General features: G+C 38.9%; 2 protein-coding genes across 4 annotated transcripts; one reads left to right on the top strand and one right to left on the bottom strand.

Moving 5' to 3' along the window:
* The first annotated feature begins 684 nt into the window (after positions 1-684).
* Positions 685-19,691, top strand: LOC100878289 (uncharacterized). 3 transcript variants are annotated; one of them, XM_012280318.2, is made up of 3 exons: positions 685-935; positions 17,632-18,142; positions 18,321-19,691. In XM_012280318.2, exons 2-3 carry the CDS (start codon positions 17,680-17,682, stop codon positions 18,509-18,511), a joined length of 654 nt encoding a protein of 217 aa, XP_012135708.1. In that variant the 5' UTR covers positions 685-935; positions 17,632-17,679; the 3' UTR covers positions 18,512-19,691. The 3 variants fall into 3 exon arrangements, with proteins under 3 accessions (XP_012135708.1, XP_012135707.1, XP_076397151.1); XM_012280317.2 differs by lacking the exon at positions 685-935 and adding an exon at positions 12,602-12,967; XM_076541036.1 differs by lacking the exon at positions 685-935 and having other exon boundaries at positions 13,899-18,142.
* LOC105661880 (uncharacterized) lies at positions 1,249-3,958 on the bottom strand. The gene is made up of 6 exons (XM_076540747.1): positions 3,947-3,958; positions 2,744-3,880; positions 2,522-2,622; positions 2,248-2,438; positions 1,590-2,165; positions 1,249-1,420 (listed from the first exon to the last, which is right to left on the bottom strand). Exons 1-2 carry the CDS (start codon positions 3,956-3,958, stop codon positions 2,951-2,953), a joined length of 942 nt encoding a protein of 313 aa, XP_076396862.1. The 3' UTR covers positions 1,249-1,420; positions 1,590-2,165; positions 2,248-2,438; positions 2,522-2,622; positions 2,744-2,950.

The raw sequence follows: 19,691 nt of genomic DNA, 5'->3' as shown, positions 1-19,691 counted from the left end.
ATATAAAAGATAAACTAGTTAATATTTTTTTCTCAAGAGTTTTCTTGTGATCCTCTCTTAATCTTTGAGGGTAAAGTATGCTGTATTAATATAACATAATATAATATAACAGTTAATATTTTTATCTCATGAGACCTCTTCTGACCATCTCTTAATCTTTGAGGGTAAAGTATGCTGTCTTAATATAACATAATATAATATAACAGTTAATATTTTTATCTCATGAGTCCTCTTCTGACCATCTCTTAATCTTTGAGGGTTAAGTATGCTGTATTAATATAACATAATATAATATAACAGTTAATATTTTTTTCTCATGAGTTCTCTTCTGACCATCTCTTAATCTTTGAGGGTTAAGTATGCTGTATTAATATAACATAATATAATATAACAGTTAATATTTTTTTCTCATGAGTTCTCTTGTGATCCTCTCTTAATCTTTGAGGATTAAGTATGCTACATTAATATAACATAATACAATGTTATATTAAGGCTTTAATATTTAAAATTTCTTGCATTTTTACATTGATGTAAAGAATGAGAACGAGGTTTGGTAAAAGTAAAGATTATTGAAATATAGAAATGGGTATCCAGGTACCCAGTACACGAGGGTTAAACGAATCGATACTTCCATATCATCCCCAAAAAAAAAATAAGGGAGGGTAAGTTCCACGCACCCGTCACATTGGTGTACACGCGTGCGTGTTGCACGCGCACGTGCAGGCGATGCTCGAACGAGCGGCGGCGATTCCCCGGCGTTCTTTCATTGACGTGCCAGTTGATCGTGTTCCCCAGTTCCGAGCGAACCTCTGCACGATCGTGACCGAAGAATTCGTGCTCGTGAAGTTCTCGATCCATATTCAGTCAGTGTTCCAAGATAAATCAGAAGTTACTTTTACTTTGAGGAATTAGCAGCTGTGCTTTATGAAACTCTGGTGAGTTCAATAATTTTTCTCCTCTTCTTCTTTTTCTGAAAAATAGAACAACTAATAAATTGTCTGCACTGAACTTCATAATAATAGCTTTCGTTTTTAATTAATAAACCACTCGTTTTTAATTTTGAAACACTTAAGCTTGCAAGTTTGCAACTTTTTAAATGATGTGGACAAAGATGTGCCACGTGACTTATTCATAAGCAAACATAAATACAGTAAAGTATTTGCACAAGTCCATCACAGTCTTTGAACGTTACTGCCGAGCTAATATTTGAGTAAATGACAGACGTCTGAGACTGCACTTGATTCTTACCTTATAAAATATACACTTAGCTTGTACGTTGAAAGCAAATATACTATGTCAAGGTTCAGCGGATCAATTGAAATTGTGCAACCTTAGAACGGTTTCTATAAGTAATTTGCTGACAGCTAATTCACCTTCTTGAGGTTCAAGAATATTCAATCAAGGTCCTCTCTTCTTTAACCTGTAATTTATATTCTATATTAAACTGGGATCTTAAAATAGCACCTATCAAATTATTAATTAATTTTCAACATTGTTGCTACTACTTTGGAGATGGAATAAATTCTACAACTATAGACTTTGACAAAATATGAAAACTGAGGAACTGGTCTCAGCTATTGTCAACGTACCTTGATAAAACACCTCGAATTTCGTACAAACTGAGAATGCAAACTTTTGAGTATCGCGAGAAATCGCGGAATGGCTGCGATTCCCACGAATTTCTCTCTAGCGTCGATCGCGTCAAACGAAGGAAGAAAACGGTCTTCTTAGAAATTCGAGCACGTTTAGAATGGCGAAAGTAATCGAGAGCTCTCCCGGGATTCGAGAGACCTTATCCTTGAAGGAATCGAGGCCGAGATCCGTCGTGATATATTATTGACGTTGATTCGTCAGTCTGACGACAGAGGCGGAAAAACAGCCTCGAATCCGAGGTTTTCTAATATCCGCTTCCGTCCAACGCGGCTCGCCTTTCTTGATACTGGATCGCGTCACTCGTGTGAAATAGAACAGGGATTCTGATGACAGTGGGAATAGAACATGGCGGGGACCGCGTCCCTAACGATGCTGAGCCAAAAAACGCGTGAAACTTCTTTGTTTCTTCTTTGTCTAAGAGTTTATAGCGTTGATTAATGTCTGGAACCAACGGGAACTCTGACGTCTCAAGTTTTGGTACCAGTCCGCCATTTTGTTTTACGTCTCTGAACCTGAAAAATTGTATAACATCAGTATTTTTAATATTTCTTACTTTCTTCCTTCGAATTTAAAAAGTAGGCATAAACTATATACAATTGTACTCTTTTCTTCTCTGTTTCTGTGATGTTCCACCAAGCATGAACTTTGACCCGAAAGAGTACACACACGCTTGGTCGATTTTACTCTGGCCCATTGTTGTGCGCTAATTTACTTGAAGGAAGTCGGAAATCTGCGGATGTTCCACTCCATACGATATCGGTACATCTCACAAAATTAATTTCGTCCTGAAAAAGAAGAAAGTAGCTGAGCTATCTCATCCCATTAACCAATTAATCGCGAATGACCTTTACGAACATCCACCTTTTACCTTGAAAATCGATATCTCTATCTTTATCAGCGGTTTTACACCCGATGATTTAATGACCCCAGATAATGTCATCCTCTTTCACTGAATGTCACCGCACCGACCTGTAATTGTGGGTCACGATGACTCAGAGAGCCAACATCCATGGGACTTTAATTACCACGCTTGAACACCGTAATCGATACTGTCATTCCGATGACATTAAAGTGTCTACTGTTTACTGACCCGGTGTTCGCTTGCCATTAAGAACTTCCGATCGATCCTCTTTGAACTTCCGGTTACGACCCGTCTTCTGAGCTATATTTGTTCACGGCGATTGCGGACGCTGATTATCGATGCCATGTGATCTTAGCCACTCAATGGTGCAGGTGTCTTCTATAGGCACTTACGGTGATCTTCATTATACAGTAGTGGTATAGTACGCGGTTGGTACTACGAGTAGGATGCAGATAGGGTACAATGCGAAGCGTATACAACGCGGGGGCGATACAATATGTGGGTGGTACTATGGGTAGATGATAGAGCGTTGGAGATACAATGCGTAGTGATACAACGCGTGGATAATACAACGCGTGGGTGATACAATGCGTGGGCGATACAACGCGAGGGTAATACAACGCGAGGGTAATACAACGCGTGGGTGATACAACGCGTGGATAATACAACGCGTGGGTGATACAACGCGTGGGCGATACAACGTGAGGGTAATACAACGGGTGGGTGATATAACGCGTGGATAATACAACGCGTGGGTGATACAATGCGTGGGTAATACAACGCGTGGGTGATATAATGCGTGGGTAATACAACGCGTGGATTATACAACGCGTGGGTGATATAATGCGTGGGTAATACAACGCGTGGATAATACAACGCGTGGGTGATACAACGCGTGGATAATACAACGCGTGGGTGATACAACGCGTGGGCGATACAATGCGTGGGTAATACAACGCGTGGGTGATACAACGCGTGGGCGATACAACGCGTGGGCGATACAACGCGTGGGCGATACAACGCGTGGGTGATACAACGCGTGGATAATACAACGCGTGGGTGATACAATGCGTGGGTAATACAACGCGTGGGTGATACAACGCGTGGGTGATACAATGCGTGGGTAATACAACGCGTGGGCGATACAACGCGTGGGCGATACAACGCGTGGGCGATACAACGCGTGGGTGATACAACGCGTGGATGATTCAACGCCTGGGCGATACAATACGTGGGTGATACAACGCGTGGGCGATACAATATGTGACCGATACCACGAGCAGCCGATACAGATCGTAGGAGATACAATGCGTAGCGATACAACGCAATAGCGATACAATATGCAAGTAATATAACACGTGGGCTCTACAATAAGCAAGTGATACCACGCATAGGCGATACAATACGTAGGCACTATAAAACATAACCTACAATGCAACGCATGGTATCACGTGCTAATCTCTGCTGACATTTAGCATACAACCCGTGGCAATACAACGCGTATACTGCGATATAACGTATGTACAACTTCTGTATAACGCATACTTAATAGAATTCTTGCAATTCAAGTACAATTAATAGAATGAATGGAAATGATCTATCGGATTTTGCGGAATCTTCTTTGTTTACGATACATTGAGACCCGCATTAATTGGTTGAAAGCATCTCATGGATAGAAGAGAAATCGTGACAACGAAATCATTGCAGCACTGCGGAATCAATTCCCCGTTCATTGAGCAATCGAGGATTTACAACAATCGTGATTGTTCCGTGTTCGATCAATTAAAAAAAAAGAAGAAAATCTTTGGTGGAATTCCTTTTTATCAACAACTGTTGATCACCTTGATCGTCGAGTCATCGGTTGACTTTCTTTTGTACGAAGAGACGTGGAATCTTCGATTGTGTATTTGCAACGCTGTTTCCTTCTTGAACACCGTTGTCCGATTCACTGTTGAATAAATACTGAAGTTAAATTATACGTTTGAAGGTTTGTTAAGTCTCGTACCTACCGACCTAATATACAAATTTGACGGAGAATAATTCTAACGGATTAAATGGATCAGCGATTCTCGAGAGAGAAAAAAGGCAACGAGCAGCGTGTAATTACGGTGCAATGCGAGAATGTATGTATACAGATGCGGATAGCCGGTTATCCAGGAGGCAGCCAGTGGAACAAAGAGAAACTACCGGACACAGTGTATCTTGGGCAACCCGCTAGCTATTTCGTAATTCCGCGCCGCCACAAACTGTATCACGTGAGAGAAGTTTGATCCTTGTTATGCCATTTGCTGCGAACACCAATTAATAAAAACATAGAAAGGAACGAAATTCTGTGTTCCATTAAAGTTACATTAGTAATTTAAAATAGCTGATTGAAGCGTAGATTAAAATGTTCATTTTTAGTACTTGTAAGAGTCGTTAAAGTAGAAGTATGACTGTCTGTATTCTACATTCTCAAATTGTAAAATTTCTAGCTTCTTAGATTGCTAAAGTATCAAACCTAAACTTTGTTCGGATCGTTTTGTAAAGAGCTAACGTTACAGGTACAAATTACAAGTTTAGTTCTGCGAAAAGACGAGCCACGCTTTTTCCTTGTTTGCGCGGCGAATTATTTTTAGATCCCGTTAAGTGGAAAAGAAAGAAAGGGCAGTACCGAGGATCTCCAAACAAAACGTGATTCGACTCCGCGTTTATTTCGATTTTTCTCCCCTTGTTCGTTGTTTTATCCGTGTCTCGTTTTCAGGCCAGCCTTTCATCCGGCCAAGCCGCCGTTGCCTTTATCCTTCCTCTTCTTTTTCTTGCCGAACTATTTTCGTGGCAGAAACGAACGCAGCGTTACGGCGCCAGCAACAAGAGTAAATCGCCATCGGTCTCTTGGCAAGGAAGCTCAACTTGACCCTGGAAGATATACACATTTTCATCTTAAAAATCAACAATATTTATCCTAATCTTCAGAACTTATTTCTTAACTTATGTATTCTTAAATTAACTAACATGATACATTATATTAACAGTTTCATTTATTAATTAGAAGGAATGTTCTCAACTTGCAGTACCTCAAAATGCTTCAACTTATGTATCTTTAGATTAACTATAGCATATGATAAATTGTATTAACAGTTTCATTTATTAACTGCAAAGAATGTTCTCAACTTGCAGTACCACAAAATGCTTCAACTTATGTATCTTTAGATTAACTGCAGCATATGATAAATTGTATTAGCAGTTTCATTTATTAACTGCAAAGAATGTTCTCAACTTGCAGTACCACAAAATGCTTCAACTTATGTATCTTTAGATTAACTGTAGCATATGATAAATTGTATTAGCAGTTTCATTTATTAACTACAAGGAATGTTCTCATCTAGCAACACCTTAAAATGCTTCAACTTATGTATCTTTAAATTAACTACAGCAAATAATAAATTATATTAATAATTTCATTTATCAACTATAAAGAATGTTCTCAACTTTCAATACCTCAAAATGCTTCAACTTATGTATCTTTAGATTAACTACAGCATATGATAAATTGTATTAACAGTTTCATTTATTAACTGCAAAGAATGTTCTCAACTTGCAGTACCACAAAATGCTTCAACTTATGTATCTTTAGATTAACTACAGTATATGATAAATTGTATTAACAGTTTCATTTATTAACTATAAAGAATGTTCTCATCTAGCAACACCTTAAAATGCATCAACTTATGTATCTTTAAATTAACCACAGCATATAATAAATTATATTAACAATTTCATTTATTAACTACAAGGAATGTTCTCATCTAGCAACACCTTAAAATGCTTCAACTTATGTATCTTCAAATTAACTACAGCATATGATAAATTGTATTAACAGTTTCATTTATTAACTACAAGGAATGTTTTCAACTTGCAATACCTCAAAATGCTTCAACTTTGAAAAGCTTTAGCTTGGAGCACTTTGAAGTCTGCTTCAAACTCGAGCTGCTTGAAACTCTGTACGCTTGAAGTTTGAAAGTTGGAACATTCTAAGCTAGAAACGCCCTGACGCGTCGAGGCTTCCCTAGGATGAGGGCGGAAATTGACAGAAAGTCATCGGCCATGAGTCATCTCCGTTTCAAGGGATAGGATCACGAGGGTGCGGATAATGTCATCGCCCGAATTAATTTGCAGCTAGTGGGGGTGAACAGCCGACAATCGGCCAAGCGTGAAGCCTCTTTACCAACAAAAAATGCTCGTTAAAGCATCTGGAAACGATGACGTGCTCAAGAGCACTTCATCAGTGAATGTTGCTCGTTAATTACAACCTTCTAATTAAGCTCGACAATGTGGACACCATGAATTCTGATCGAGGCGTACATCGATATCAGAAATTGCAACGGTTCTCGAAGACTTTATACGGCAACGACGTGTTCCTGACCTGATCTTAACCATGGTTGCCTGTTTGTATCGGCTCCTAACTGACCCCCTTATTTCTCCTATTCCGTGTTTCTTTTTCTCTCTTCGGGAATTTGTCGACGGTCTTTTTTCCCGCGGAGGACCTCTCGCTTTCGCACTGGATCACCTTGGACAGCGAGAACCCCTACTCTGTGACTTCATCGTAACTGCTGCGTATGCTCGGTTCTCTCATAAAGGATAAATGCATCCTGCGGATATCTGATGGACACCTGGTTCTGACCTAAATATTGCATCCAACTATTAGCCACGTATATCAGAATAAAATGATGAAACCGGATAAAAATATAGTGAACCGCATACGTCAGATTACATTACTTTTTTTTTATAGAAGGTCACTTTGAACTACTTTATTGTATCATTCTTCGATGTTAATATTAGCACACGTGCTGGAATGTTGAGAGCATGTTACATCCGGAAGCTACAAATCCGCTCATAAATCGCGTCACAGCCTTCCATTCTTTTTCACTAAAAGGGTTTCGGTAAAACGATGAATAGTGAAAGGGGGCTCGAGTTATAAATACCCTGCAAGAGAAGAAAAGAATGAGGCGTTTGGAAATAGAAAAAAGAGATATAAGTACGTGACAAAAAAAGTTATAACAGGACAAGCAATGGAAGTGCATGAAGGAATTTTTAAAACTTAGTACAATTCTGAAGGACATGATTTCTATTTAAGTTTCATACTTCATGACCTAATGCTCATAATGTTATCGTGTAAAGGAGAATTTCGAAAGTGCAAGAAACTTGACCTCAAAAGTTTCTATAAAACAAGTGCATTGAGCTTATGATTTCCTATTAGCTGCTCCTTGGAGAACAGAATGACACGAGGACAGGACAACGGGAATCTGGGCGAGCGAAGACCGCCGTATGCTGTAGGTTGTATAACGGTTCGCGCAGCATCCAGTATCCAGTACCTATAAAGAAAGAACAACGTACAGACACGTGCGAGCGCTTGACCCTTTCGAGCAGATAAACTGTCGGAAACAATTGCACAAGTCTCTGAACTTAAACAAAAGTATATCAACTACAGAGCTAATAAAAGTTTGAAGAAGTGGACATACAGGTTCCATTAACAGTTATGAAGTTGCAGAAGATCTCTGATGGTGGTCTGATCTAGAGTATCACAGCCGAAACATTTTGATTAGGTTTCAATGACCTATCGTATTCGCCAGAGCCTGGTTACAGCATCGAATTCAGAAAGTGAGTATCGGTTCACCAGCGGTTTTTGCGAGCGTAGAACCGGAAGTTCTGGATTGGCGAGATTGGTCCACTGCAGTTTCTTGTCATACATCGCTCGTGAAATCTGTGCAATATTAATTTGATGTAGTACCAATTTTAATTTTAATTAGCTACTGTTGCATGAAGACAGAAATTTGGTGAATGAGTTTCAAACCAGGGCGAGTTCCGTGAGGCGAGATCTTGTTACTTGCTTGGTGGTCGAACGGTATTTCTACAAAGGAGACTTCTCAACGGCGCGCGAACGCTTTTTGAGCGTCTGTTCAGAAAGACTCTTCCCAAGGTCCGATTCATTCGACCGCAACTTCCTTCACCGGAGGGTCTTTTTCTTCAGATCGAATTAACGCCCAGATTCATTCACTTTCCGCTATTGTGCTTTCTATTATTCCTGCATTTGATTCTAATTAGTCGATAACTTCTTACTGCCATCGCACCCTCTCGATAACAGAAATTCCATGAGAACGCGACTCGTTAGAAATCTGTAGACCTTTATCGCTTTTCGCTGCAAAAGATAGCGGAGTTAATTACATAAATTAAGTTTAAATTTTGAAGTCTCCGCTTTACCTGATATTTTTTCATCGTTAGAGATCCTGAGAAAAAGATTCCTATTAGGAAAGAGTAATGGAGAAATTCCTTTTCAGTGGCATTAAATTTTCATTACGTGCAATTAAATTATATTTCATGCACTGCTGAAGAGAAAGGACTAAGATGGACTAATAAAACTCGATGATGCGTAAAAGCGTGAAGCTATGGAAAACGTGCCAATGAATTCCTCGTTAACTTCACATAAATTCTACATTTTTATACTTTGCTTCATAATTGATATTCTCTATTGTCTCCTACATAAAACTCAACTTTAAACATATTTGCCTGTGAGAAGTGATGTAAGATATATTAATAAATTTGACAAAACAACTTTTTAACTGATTGAATCTCAAGCCGCATGAATTAACTTTTTATCGAGGAGTGTAAAATCTTTTCACGTTAAATCAGAAGCAGTTACGTTATTCCCCTGAGGAGTGATTTTTTCGAATATAGATCATCACTCCGCTTCATCAGCAACTCGCGTATCTCTCCGCGGCAAATCGCAAACGCACATTTTTCTTCACAGCATTGTTCTTTCTCGTTAAATCGAGGACGTCGGCATTAAATCGTCGGCTATAGAAAACAGCGTGTATCGTGGACGAGTAGTTTCTCCTCGGGGCTTATTACAGTGGCCTGCGTTTCATAAATAATGCGTTACTTTCGTCATTAATTATTGCAACTAAAAAGTCCAACGCCCTCGTTGCATCAGGTCGACGAAATTAAATCGATTAGAATTAAGTTTAATATTTAGAAATTCGATAATTAGTTCCACTTTGATATGCATCGTACTTGCAACAGCGGTTTATCCAGCATTAGCTGATTTGTAATGGAAAGTTGTCGCAATAACAACAAAAATATAATAATGCACATGCTCCCACACGTATTTTGTAGTTATCTGCGCGATGATCGTTTCGTAATGGTGTTACGTCAGAAAAAATTTCATTCGTTGATGCTTAGACGACACGAACGTGGTTCTTCAACCTTATTTCCGACCCTGCTTGGGCAACATCGCGATGAGAAGGAAATTATCGCGAAACGCTTCCGAGAGAAGTAACGTAGCTCGTTGCCACGCGTCGAGTTCAATTTGACCACTTTATCGAGGCTTAAAACAAATGGTAGAAGTTGTAAAAATTAACGAGTGCGGCTTATGTAATTATCGATTGCAATTAGTAACGACGGGTAGATTTTGACACGGTGGATTTCACGATATAAGAAGATAATCGATAAGCACCGCTGTGACGAACTGGTTTCCAAGCGGACCTTCCGGGTTTTGGCTGGCATCGATGCGTGAATACAACTTTGGAAAGGCTGCAGTTCAACTTGTTAAACCTGTAAAATATTTCTTGACGAGAAACTCTAAGATTTATATGTTTATCGCATTCATTACCTTCACTTTCGATTATTCCGATTATCTTGGAACCTCAAGGAAAGTTTCAGATTTTTCTACATGTTTTTAATTGTTTCTGCTGATTCTCAGTTAGATAGGCAACTTCGATTGAGTAATTCATCATGAATCATCGCTGAATATGAGAACTATGAGTTTGAAAATTAATTGAAGAGTTCTTTCAAGTTATATAAACAACGTTTAAAGTGGTACACGGTGCAATGAACTCTGGAATTGTCACAGGTTGATCTCGTATACAATTTTTCATTTTTAAACGAGACTCAACGTGAACGAGACTCGTTCAAAAGTTGGAGCTCGTTTAGGAGGTCACAAAAGAGGATAACTCGGCCGAACACGTGAAGAGACAATGCCTCTTTCGTTTTGCTTGGAAGTAGCGAGGCGGCTTGTATGCATGCTACACCGAGCAGAAACTTCAGTCTCTATTACATAAGAGAAAAGCCGACCCTCCTCTTCTTCTCTTTCTCCTGCGTCCGTCGCCCAAAGTTGATCACTCCATCGTAGGTGTCTAGACGAATTTAATTAAGCCCCGAGCTATTTCGCTCCCTTAGTATGTATTTTGGCACGCGCCATTCATTGTACTCCCGTTTCCTGTCGAATTTAATGAACAATTATTATCAGCACATATTTCATTCATTTAGCTTAAGATTATAATTTGTAGGAATAATTGTAAACTTTCAAAGTACTTAGTTTGTTCAGTATTTATCAAAACAGCGCTCGATTCGAAGTGGCGGGATCAAAATTTACGATAGGATCCCACGTGACCCGACTCTAAGCGATGGGACCCGACATGACCCGACTCTAAGCGACGGGACCCGATCGGATTCAAAAAGGGCCCATAGCAATTCAATTTGAAGCGCTATCTTAACACGAGACCTCTTGTCAAATGAAAAACTTAATTCTGAATTATTAAGACAACAAAATATGTTTGTATGCAATGTTTGTATGAGACTGTTTGTCATTTGACACGTGTGGGAGTGTAGACTGAAAGGAGCAACGCACTTATATACCTGTGAACTCGTCTTAAGGTTACGACCCGAGTTGACGCGTGTGCTGGGACCGTCTCAAAGCCTCCACCGAAGAAAACCGGTATTAAAGTCAATGAGAACTGGTTCGTGAAGAGAATATGATGTCACTTTTGTCGCGGTAACTCGCGTCGAGGGCACCAGAAAATAATGAACAGGTATATACGTGCGGGGCATGATGATTGCGATTAGATACGATTCCAGTAAACAGATGTTTCCCTTTGTTAGCATGATTTTGGTGTACGATTTCCCTTGGCCTTATTTCATTTGGTCAAACGTGGAGTTCTTGGTACGAGAACAATTGCTGTCTTGAACAGTAAACGCAGTCACTTTTAGATTCAGAAAGTGCCTTCCAAAATGGTCATCAATTAAGAATTCCTAGATCAAAGATAAATGTGTTTAAGGATCTCCAGTCATATTAAAAAAAGGATCACCTATGTGATTTTAGCAGATTAGCAATTAAATACAAACAGAAACTCGAGGTCTGTGAATCACCTTTTTTCAAGGATTAATCCTCGATGATCGAGGCAAAACGGAGCCTGGATGTTGTAATAGCTTCTGACAAGTACATATAACCGCGGATCCTCGCGTGGAGAAGGGAGAGGGTTCACCTTTCACCCTGAAGTAACTGTAGAACGAGGAAAGTCAGGGAATGGATTATACCGACGGAGGTGAACAGCTGGGACTCGATATAATCTGCCACGATTACGTTTCTCTGTTACCGCCTCGTCTCTGGGGTATTAATTTTCATTTATCCTCTCTGCAAAAATGCACTCTATTTATAGATGAAAACTGCTTTGTTTTCGACAAGTATTTAAACAACAGATTGTTCAATTACCTTCAATTTAATATTTTTGATATTCTTTTTATAAAGGAGTCTTGAATTTTTTATTCGCTGTAAAGTGAATCATTTGTTTTGCTCCGAGTGAAAAGTGAAGTTTCTACTGTCTGCTCATCGGCCAGGCGAATCGTAGCAAGCTGGTGGAAGCCACATGCTCTCTTCCGTGCTGAATCAGAATCGAGCTGGTGCATATTTGAAAAACAAACGAAAGCGTTTACGTAAGCGATTCCTTTTCGTCCTCTTTTACCGTTCCTCGTTCAATGAACTACGATAACAAACTTCAGACGTTGCTAACACGCGAGTTCACTTTCATATTTTCTAAAATGTTCATTTTTAATACTGCTTCAATTATCAAAAATATATGACATTTAAATTCAGAGGAGAAACTTCAGTCAAGCTTGATTAATGTTTTTCTTTAACTCCGCGTGTCGCCGACTTTCCGTATCATTGGTATCCTCAGAGTACAGCTTGAAGATAAAGGTCCTCCAATAAACCTAAAAAGAAATAAACATATTTAGTATATATTCTGAAGACCGTGTGAACTTTAATTCGAAACTAAATATCAAGAGAAGGTGTTTTCTTTGGTCCAGAGTATCCTGTCCACTCGGCGAACGGTATTATTCGCGTAAGAACAATTCGATCGTGATTCAGAGTGGAGAGCGTGGGCGTGCTGTGGATAATCGGCTCGAGAAGGGACGGAGGGCCGGCTGGATCTCAAAGTGAAAGTCCTGGATCAACATTTAGTCGCGCCGCGACCACGGACTTGAGCAGATTCTATTAACGTTCCGTTTCCGAGCTTTCTCGTTCATCGTAACTGTTTCCCATAAGTTTCGTGTGAAAATGAACAGAGTACGGTGCAGTGGTGAACACGTGACCAATTTGGATTAAAGATCTACTGTGATCTATGCTACTGGACGCTCAAGGTTCTATTATACGTATCAACCATATTCATTGATCAGCTATATTTATTGATCAGATTATAGAAAACCTTTGATCAACTTTTTAGTAGTTAAGCCTATTTAAAAATTAAAACATCTTTCCAATTAAGTAGATGGTTTGAGAATTCATTTCTCAATTATAAAATATGATTCTAAATGTAAAGTGTACAGGTCCATAAAAAGCAATCTTACTCTGTTACGAAATCTGAGGTATCGAATTTCAAGTTCACAGGACAGAGCAATCGAGATCGAATTTCTATGCATAATGCATGGAGTAATTAACGAGTCATTACGCTCTTTACAAAAATGTCCAACACTGTTATACACACTTGATCAAACATTCAAGACATTTAGTTGCAAGAAAATTTATCAACGAGAGAGCAACAAGTGGGACTTTTTTCTCGTACACCATAATTTACTCTGCGGAAGTTTACGCGCTCACCATAGTACATAATCTTGAAGATCTCAGTAATTACATCAGTGACAAGTATCTGACCTATTCTTATGTAAAATTACAGTTTGAGGCCTTCTACCTTCTCTAAAATGATCAATAGAAAATATTTTCATATCCCAAAGGTTTCAGGCGGTGTAATAAAATCTCGACTCATAATAAGTTAATAGAGGCCTGAGGTAAAATTGCTTGAAACTTTAGTACAGCGTTGAAGGTGCTAATTCGTTGAAATTGATTTCGTGATTGATTGAAAGAGTAACGATCGTTTTCAGTATGATTGTTTAGCTGTGTGAAAGGCATAACCTCGGTGCTTGTGCGCGCAATAACGGAAATATTAATGCACAGGGCTCGTTCGAACTTTCGACCAGACGCCGTAACGAGCCACGAATCGATCGTGCCTGTTCTCCGTGTCCTGTTCGCTTCGATCCACGATGCGTGAAGGCTCTCCGTCGGCTTACGGTACATTGCGGCGTTATTTCGTACGCTAATAAGCTAGTTTTGCTTCTCCGTTTGAAAATAGGCGAACCTTGATTCATTGATTTTCACCTGCGGTGACCACTGAAAACAGATTCACAAATTATTTTACAATCCACTGGTTTATATCGTAAAAATAAATTAATGAAACTTGTAAAAGTAAATTAATAAGTTTCGAAGTCATGAGAAGTTAAAAATGAACGACCTTGAAGACAAATAATTAGACTAACCTGTATAATCTTTATCCTGTGTAGTCTAATCATTATCCTAATTATCCTTGTTTATGGATAGCAAGACTCAGCTTGAAATTTCATTCCACAAATCTAAAAATAGCCCCAAAGTTTCGCGGATCCCGGCTACGCCGTCACAAGGGAAAAAGGTCGTTGAACCTTGAAAAGTTTTTCTTCGGGACCGCATTTTCGCGTCGATTCTTCAGGATCGACGAGCGAATCGTAATTAAAGGGCACGGATGGCGTCGCTGACGACAAAATTACGGCGGATTCAGCCTCGTTCAAAGGGAAGATTTTTCACCGCGATTACCAACACCAGCCAACTGCCGTCCATTAAATCAGTGGCGCGCAACTCGTATCGTGCCTCGCGATAATTTACGATCACGCTTATTAATCTCGTAATAGCGGCACCTGTATCCGAACCGGAATCGACGTTTTTCTAACGTAGAATTTCACGGAACGTTCATAAACCCTGCACACTCGTCAACCTAAAAATCGTGCAACGTCTTGCAAGGGAGAAATTTTCTTTCTCTGCACTGCATCGTTTCGTAATCGTTACTCAATAAATGACGATTCACGCAACTCGTTTCCCTCGGTTTCTAAAAAACAAAAAGAAGGAATTAGAAATTTTTTTGCTATTAGGTAATGGCATGCTTAATGCATGGAACAATTTGGTTATTAATGACTCATGTACTGCAGTTCTGTTTTATAATCATAAAGTCATTACAATTTGAATTTTTGTGTAGGATCAGATTTACTAATAGTGTCAATGTCTATAATCAAATGACTTCTAGAAAGTCATGAAAATTTGAACGTAGCGTGCATACAGATTTGTAAGTGATTAGAGTTCTAGAGTAGCAAAAAATGAGGTTGCGAATTTGCATAGTGGACACCTGGATATTATTTTGATTCCGTTTAACAGCGATTGCTGTATCTGGAACTAGTTTTGGCCGTATTCTGAGAGTTTGCGCACCGCTGAACTCAGCCGACCGATATCAAACGTCGATAGACTGGTAATATAGCGTTTGTATCGGCAACGGGGCACAAGCGAGCGAAAGAGGAAACGAGAGGAGCGGTTTACCTGGACGAAACCCGCTGCCTGGCAACCAGCTCGCCACCAGGCGACTGGGATATATTGTTGGTTCATTGCAAAAGCTATGGAAATCACTCCCTCTAGCTTGGCCTCGATTTTCAGTTAGAGCACCTTTATCAGAGATGCTTTCTGCAAAGCTTTTCAAACCTTTCAAGCCCCTACTCCAGCATATTTAGCGTCAGCGTTTTCAGTAATAGCTCTTTTGATACTTCAATAGTTTCGGTACGTTTGGTAAGTAAATTATTTTTTAACGTCGCTAATTTTCCACGTAGTCTTCTCGTTTTACCATCTGTACAAATTAAATGTAAGGTTAATGTTAAGCACTGAACTTTTAAACAAAGTTGTATTTCATTAGTTGAAAAAACGTTGAACGCAAAGTGCATTATTTTTTATAAATACCATCCTACGTATGGGACATGCTAATATTGATTGCGGGCCGCGTAACAGTTCACGACACTCGGACCGGTATCCTGAAGAACCACGTGCGCGTACATATCATGAATACTTATAGCTTATGCGAATAACTCTTTCGTAATCCTTTGATTCGTATTCTCCAATTGGTTATTGATGGAATCTGAGATCCTGTGTTCAGTATCCTGGAACCAATTATAATTTTACATTAAAAATTTGTAAAACCTTATTTGCGAATAAAACAATTAAATGCTTACATTTACTCTCTACTTTTATAATTGTACTCTGTCGGTAAGGATACATAAATATAAGGAGCCTACGCTTGCATATTGGAATGTGCTAGTGAACGAGCTCGCGCGAGCACCACTTGTGGGCCGCGATGGAAAAAGAATTTTCTGAGTATAAATAAAGTGGTTTCTCATGACGCAGATGGAAAGTGCCCCAGGAGAAACGTGAACGAGATTTCGCGTTATCGATCCACGAATCGGACTACGAGGCCCACGCTGAATCGCATAACTGTCGTGGCTTTATCGGAGAACAATAACAGAGTGGCTTTTTATTAATGCTCCAATAACGAGTGTTCAGTCTAGTTGCTCTTAAATCTTCGTACTGTTACAACCGCAATGTGGTCTCCTGTGCTCCTTACCCTATTATTTATCACTTTATACAGAATCCTTCAATTGAAATGTTTTTATAGCGCCATCTACAAACATTATTCATTAATATTTAATGTCAAAATTGTTTGCTTGAAAATGCATGGGCAGAAAATTTTAATTTGCATCGCAAAAACTTGTTCGTATCCACTCGACTTTACCCGACATTAGCCGATCACTGGCCAGAGTATCGAATATCAAAACACGCTTACAAAATTCGATGCGACTTAATTGGACACGGTTCAGTTTAATCCGATTCAATGTTCCCTTCACTATCATTGTTTTAGAACATCGGAATACCTTTCACAAAAAACAATGCCCTCATGGTTTCTTTCAGCGACCAGTTGCTTCGTAGGAAATATAGAGCCAGTCGCGTCCTATATTTATCATTCTTTGTTTCCGTGGAAGGTAAATGAACGTGTACAGAGACGAAACCTAAAACCAATATTCTGGAACAGGGAAAAAAGATAAAAAGAGACATTCACTGAAGCAAAGCGCCGTCAACTTGGCATTATATACAAATCTAACGGGGTATATTCATCGTCGATAAAGCAGTTTGTTTTTTATTCGCGTGTCACGGGATCCGGTTCGGTTTCTCGGATTTCTTCCTGGAGATTAAAAGTTTCATCGCCCCTTACCGAAAAATAAAACGGTGAATGTATTATATAAAATCTGTATTTACAGTAACGGGAAATATCCAGAGATTAAAGCTTCGTTAACCACCAGGCTCTTTTGATGAAGCGTGTAATTTTAACGGCGTTTGGGAAACCGCTTATGTTAAGCATACACCGCTTAATTATTAGTAGCAACAGGTTACATGCTGTAACTATGCGCTTTTTATTTTTACTCCTACTAATCACTCTTTCTTTAAACGCCGACACTTCGCGAACAAATTCGTAATGGCGGTTATTACCGCCCAAGTCAAATATTAAATTCTTTTATGTAACGTGATAGTTTGCAAAAATTATAGGTTAACGAGGTAAAATAATTATTAAAATTATATTTATTCATTGTATTAGCGTACACAACTCATTATTATCTACGATATTAATTAAAAAGTTCGTAAAAAAAGTGCGCACAACCACCCCCTGTGACGGTGCGCATACTACTGGTGGTCTGGATTTTGGAATTTTCGCGCGGGAATTTTAAATGTTGTTACAATACAATATATGATTTTTAACAAATTCAGCATAGTATTCAATAAATTTGGTATACAAGTTATGTTTATTATCGCTGTTACAATCAATTGTACTAAAATTATAATACATTTTAGCAAAGAATTCAACACATTAAAAACTTCATTACATAAAGTCTGAAATAGTAAACTATTTTTTCAGATCAAACACCTGTGTTAAGGCATCTTCTAATAGCAGATCGCTAAAACAATGGCAAGGCAGCAGACAGCCGACAGGAACATTCCGCACTTGCGGGACATTTTTGGCTTTGGCAGCAAGTGGGAGAATACGCGAATTCCAGCCGAAGAAAAGGCAGCTGGACACGACAGCGCCGTGTCCGTGGGCTCAACTTCTGGCGAGGAAGAGAGTCCTAAAAACAGCAAGAAGAAAAAGTCGCGTCGTCGTGACAACAGTAAAACTTTAACGGAGAGCGACGTGAAACATTTGGAGAGACATTTGTCTATGAAGAAGACGATACGTAAGAAGATCATGCGCGACTTGCAGCAGGCGTTCGTCGAGGATCCAAATGAGTTTCGAGTGGACGACATACCTCCAGAACAGCTCAAGGCAGAAATCAATATTCAGAGCTTGAGCTTTGGAACACCCTCACAGAAACAGGGACGCACGCGTGGCAATGCGGAGAACACGTTTCTGGATATGTTACGTGCTGGAGGTAGTAGATTTTTATGATGACAAACTTTCTCAGGAACAAATCTGAAAGATATATAAAATGCTTATCTTTGTTCCATTGTTAATTAACATTTATATAGTTTATCATACTACATAGTTTTAAAATTATAAATATAGGAAACCTTCTAACATTATAATAAATGAAGATGTGTTTGTTATAGGACTTGAAAAGAATTCCACCGACGGTGACAGAGATTCTGGACACGGTGGCTCGCCAACGAGGGAAACTTCCAATGCACAAGACACGGATGAAGAGTCCAGCTATCCATATGATACACCGGTGGCAACGCCGTCAAAGAAGAGCGGCAACTTCTGGAGACGTTTCACCATGAAGAGCCGCAACAAGCGGTAAACCATTGGGTCGGTTCCGTCGACTCTTGATGTACCCAATACACTTATTTCCATTTCTGTAATTGTACCAACTTAGTTATTCGAGCAGAGCTTGCAACTGTGATATATATGTGAAAGAAAAAACCGAACTGTCCCGCGCGAAAAGCAAACATCCTAACTTCTTTTCTTCTTACCGATTTTAAGAAGTTTCCAGACTCGATTGCAGGTAAATGGACCAAGTAACAAACTCTCGTACAAAATAAGGATATTCGGATAATCAAAAGGAACGATTACACATATCATGACAATACTTTTAGAAAGTCCTTTTTTTGAGAACGCTTTTTAAAGAAACTTCACAGGAAAATCTCTGTAAATAAACGTAGCACTGCATAAGATACGGAAACTTCTTTGAGGTTTTATAGTCCCAGAATTTTACGAGGAAACCTTTTGTGTGTGTACTTAAAGTAATAATTAAGAAATGCAGCGAACACGTGAGAAACACTTAGCATGTAAGAGTAGCTAGTTTGAATTTTTTTTTAGCATTTAAGATAAGGACGAAGAAACCCAGGTGAAATATGGTAATTACATGAGATAATAATAAGTATGCACAACTCTTTCATCATACCTGAACATTGTTAGTGTTAGCTAGTCAACTGAGCAGATTTTATAAGAGGATCGATTAAACATTCGTCCCGAATTTGATACTACTGTTTCTCTGTAAATTGTTTGATACATTGCGTATTTGTGGCTTTCTAAATATTTAGGACTATATATTTTAATACAAAGGTTGCAATGCTAAAAAAACGAGCGTAATCTTCTACAAGTATTTTCTTGGTATTCTTAAACAATCACGTTGAAAAACAGGGAACATTTTTTTATATCGTGGGTAGTTCTTCGATTCTCGGAAAATCTGAAAACACGAATATTATAGAGATTTTGAAACAAAGTGTGCATTGTAAAGTTTTAATATTTATTGTATAAGATGTTGGTATGAAATTCCATTGTTCCTACCGTTCTTGGATACCTTTCCTGATGCCAATAGCATCGATGCTTTTACAAAATACGATCACCGTAATTATTATTGAACAATAATCATTAACTTGGTGTCAACCACGATGACTACGTTAACTGTAAATGTATCATACTCAAGGATCATATAGATGTAAAGGTAGCAACTAAATAAAGGTTCTCTTTGAACGTTA

The sequence above is a fragment of the Megachile rotundata genome, chromosome 16 (assembly GCF_050947335.1).
Source record: "Megachile rotundata isolate GNS110a chromosome 16, iyMegRotu1, whole genome shotgun sequence".
Taxonomy (NCBI): Eukaryota; Metazoa; Arthropoda; class Insecta; order Hymenoptera; family Megachilidae; genus Megachile; species Megachile rotundata.
This window is presented reverse-complemented; position numbering and strand designations above follow the sequence as displayed.

What these genes read in the sequence shown, in the direction of transcription:
- LOC100878289 (XM_012280318.2), top strand. Translation starts at nt 17,680, where the DNA reads ATGGCAAGGCAGCAGACAGCCGACAGGAACATTCCGCACTTGCGGGAC. An exon ending in GGATATGTTACGTGCTGGAG is followed by an intron (nt 18,143 to 18,320) that starts GTAGTAGATTTT and finishes TGTTTGTTATAG; the next exon opens with GACTTGAAAAGAATTCCACC.